General features: G+C 36.7%; 1 protein-coding gene across 5 annotated transcripts in view; it reads right to left on the reverse strand.

Annotated features, from left to right (window-relative positions):
- LOC138029748 (neural cell adhesion molecule 2-like) overlaps positions 1-2,500 on the reverse strand; it is a 39,700-nt gene that overhangs the window by 23,867 nt on the left and 13,333 nt on the right. For all 5 annotated transcript variants that reach the window (XM_068877556.1, XM_068877555.1, XM_068877554.1 and 2 more), the window contains exon 3: positions 709-966. In XM_068877556.1, coding sequence (XP_068733657.1) covers positions 709-966 — 258 coding nt within the window. The remainder of the gene's footprint in view (positions 1-708; positions 967-2,500) is intronic.

Genomic DNA, 2,500 nt, shown 5'->3' on the forward strand with positions numbered 1-2,500 from the left:
GCTCAACCCAGGTTAACTCACCTCAACACACGGCTATACTTTAAACTTTAAACTTTAAACTAGAACTGAAGAAGTTTTTTTAAAATGGCTTCTAATTTTAGCGTGATTCCTATTCGCTGGCTATTGACAGTTGACTGTGAAATAGCTTTTTTCCTATTCCATTTGCTTGCTGACGGTGTGTTTGTTTTCTTTTAAAACTCATGCAGTTCAAGAAAAATGCATTGCCAAACTGGTGAATTCCAAATTAAATTTCACTCGAAAAACCGATATCGTACTCATCGCTTCGTGATTCATGCGATACCGGTTTTTAGCATAAAATTTACTGTGGAATTCACTAGTTAGCCAATGAATTTTTCTATAGAAGAAAGCAGAGAATATTATTAAAGTATTAAAGCAGTAACAGAAACATCAAAATAAGGACAAGATTACATGTACAGCGTACAGTATATTACTGAGAGCCATGTTACGTTTTGATAAACTCCTCATGATGGTTAAAAAGTACCAGGTAATGGTCTGGTTTATTAACAACAGATTTTTCAAAATTCAGATCTTTGTTTGCAAAGAGTGTAAAAAAGCATACCTACCTACCTACCTACCTGCCTACATACATAACGTCTGATCCACCATCCTCAAAATGTTTATCACACTGACAGTGGATTCTTAGACTAATAAAAAAAAAAAATGGAATTACAGAGTAATGGAACTTACAGTTCACAGTAACATTCAATTCCTTCTCTGTAACTCCTGCAGAGTTATTAGCTCTGCAAATATATATGCCTGCATCTGATCTGTTGATTTTGCTGAAAATGAGATTGGTTGTTCCAGATCCAAAACTCCTCACTTGGTCATCATGGATCCATCTCACACCTGGATCCACTGTTCCCTTTGCTGTACAGCTGACGCTTACACTGCTACTCTCTACGAAGCTTTTACTTGCCTCTCTCGGGTGAGTGATGTTTGGTTTGTCTGTTGAATATATTATGACATGCAGTCAGTTGTGACATGTATGTAAATAATATTAATATATGATAATTATGTTGCCCTTGATTGAGTAGTGAATTGATTCATGTGTGTGTTATGTTTTGGTGCAGGGAAATAAAAAAACATCATGCCATGGATTCCATGGAGAAGTCTGCTTTCAATGTTGAACATGAGCACACTAGAATAACTGCTGTACTACATAATATCTCCCTCTTGAAATGCTGCCTTACACACTGTACATGTAGATCAAAGATAGAAAAAGGCAGCAAAATAAAACAAAGACAGGAAAGGTTAGAGACTGAAATAAAATACAGGACAGACTATCAGTCTCGAAATGAAGTGTCACTCAAATATCTCCAATTCGCTTCTGACAAGTACAGTGCATTCCGAACATGAGATGATTGGTATGTAACTGGTTGAACTGCTGTTTGCTCTAAGAGACTAATTGAGGTTCTAGTTTGTTGGTTAGCACTAGCATTGCAAAACTGGAGCTTACAAGTGCAATGTGACCCAGAAGATGTGTTGACATGATGTCTGCAGATGCTGATACAGAAAGGCAAGGACCAGAAGAGTTATGGGTGGCATTACACACTCTTAACGCACTGAAGCAGCAGAGTGCTCTGTTCTTTAAATACGTGTGGCTCTGGAATCTGTTTCAAAAGAGGCTAACATTGCAATTACAGTACAGTGTACTGTATAATAGATTGTCCATGTGACAGTGAAAAATCCTCCCATTATAAGGAAAATAACATTAAACTTGAACAATACATGTATACTCGAAGAAAAAATCTAAGTTTCAACAATGTCCTTCAAATGTATGGAGAGGACCCCAAAGCGCTTATTTGTAACATCATTAATAATAAATACAACTGTCGGACTTTCTCAAATAATCTTGTCAGTCTTCTTTATACACAAAATTACTTTGCTCTTCTTTATTCCTCTCTTTCTTTGCTTTTCTTTCTACTTTTGTTAAAAAAAGGCTCTTCATGAACCCTATTTGACCACTGGTTTTTTGTAACAGCTAAAAAATCTCCTAAAAACCCCCTCTATGACAGTTATTATACATGTTAATTTCTCTGGTCTTGGTGTGACTGTTATAATGCTTGTTCTCAAAAACTGTAACATCAGCTTTTGTTCCCTTTGTTTCACCTATCTATGTTCTCCTGTCACATCTGTCGCTACCTCTTTCTTTTGGTCCAGTGGTTGACCACCTCACAATATCCACTTTAATTGTTTTTAACTGCCTGCTCTCCCAATGTGAGAGGCCTGGGGGAGAGCTTGAAGAGACACGAAATTTTCAATTGGCTTAAAATGAAAAAGTATTCCATTTATTTGCTTCAAGAAGTTCATTGTTCAGAAAAGACAAATCCCTTCTGGTTTGCTGAATAGGGGTATGTATAAAATTATTTTCAGTGGTAATGCAAGTTACCAAGGTGCATCAGTAGCTGTAACTCAGCTCAATCTTATTGATGTGTTAAGAGCCTTAAATCATGACAGCCACTTATACCCTTGGCGACGC

Source organism: Montipora capricornis, chromosome 13 (genome assembly GCF_036669925.1).
Source record: "Montipora capricornis isolate CH-2021 chromosome 13, ASM3666992v2, whole genome shotgun sequence".
Classification (NCBI taxonomy): domain Eukaryota; kingdom Metazoa; phylum Cnidaria; class Anthozoa; order Scleractinia; family Acroporidae; genus Montipora; species Montipora capricornis.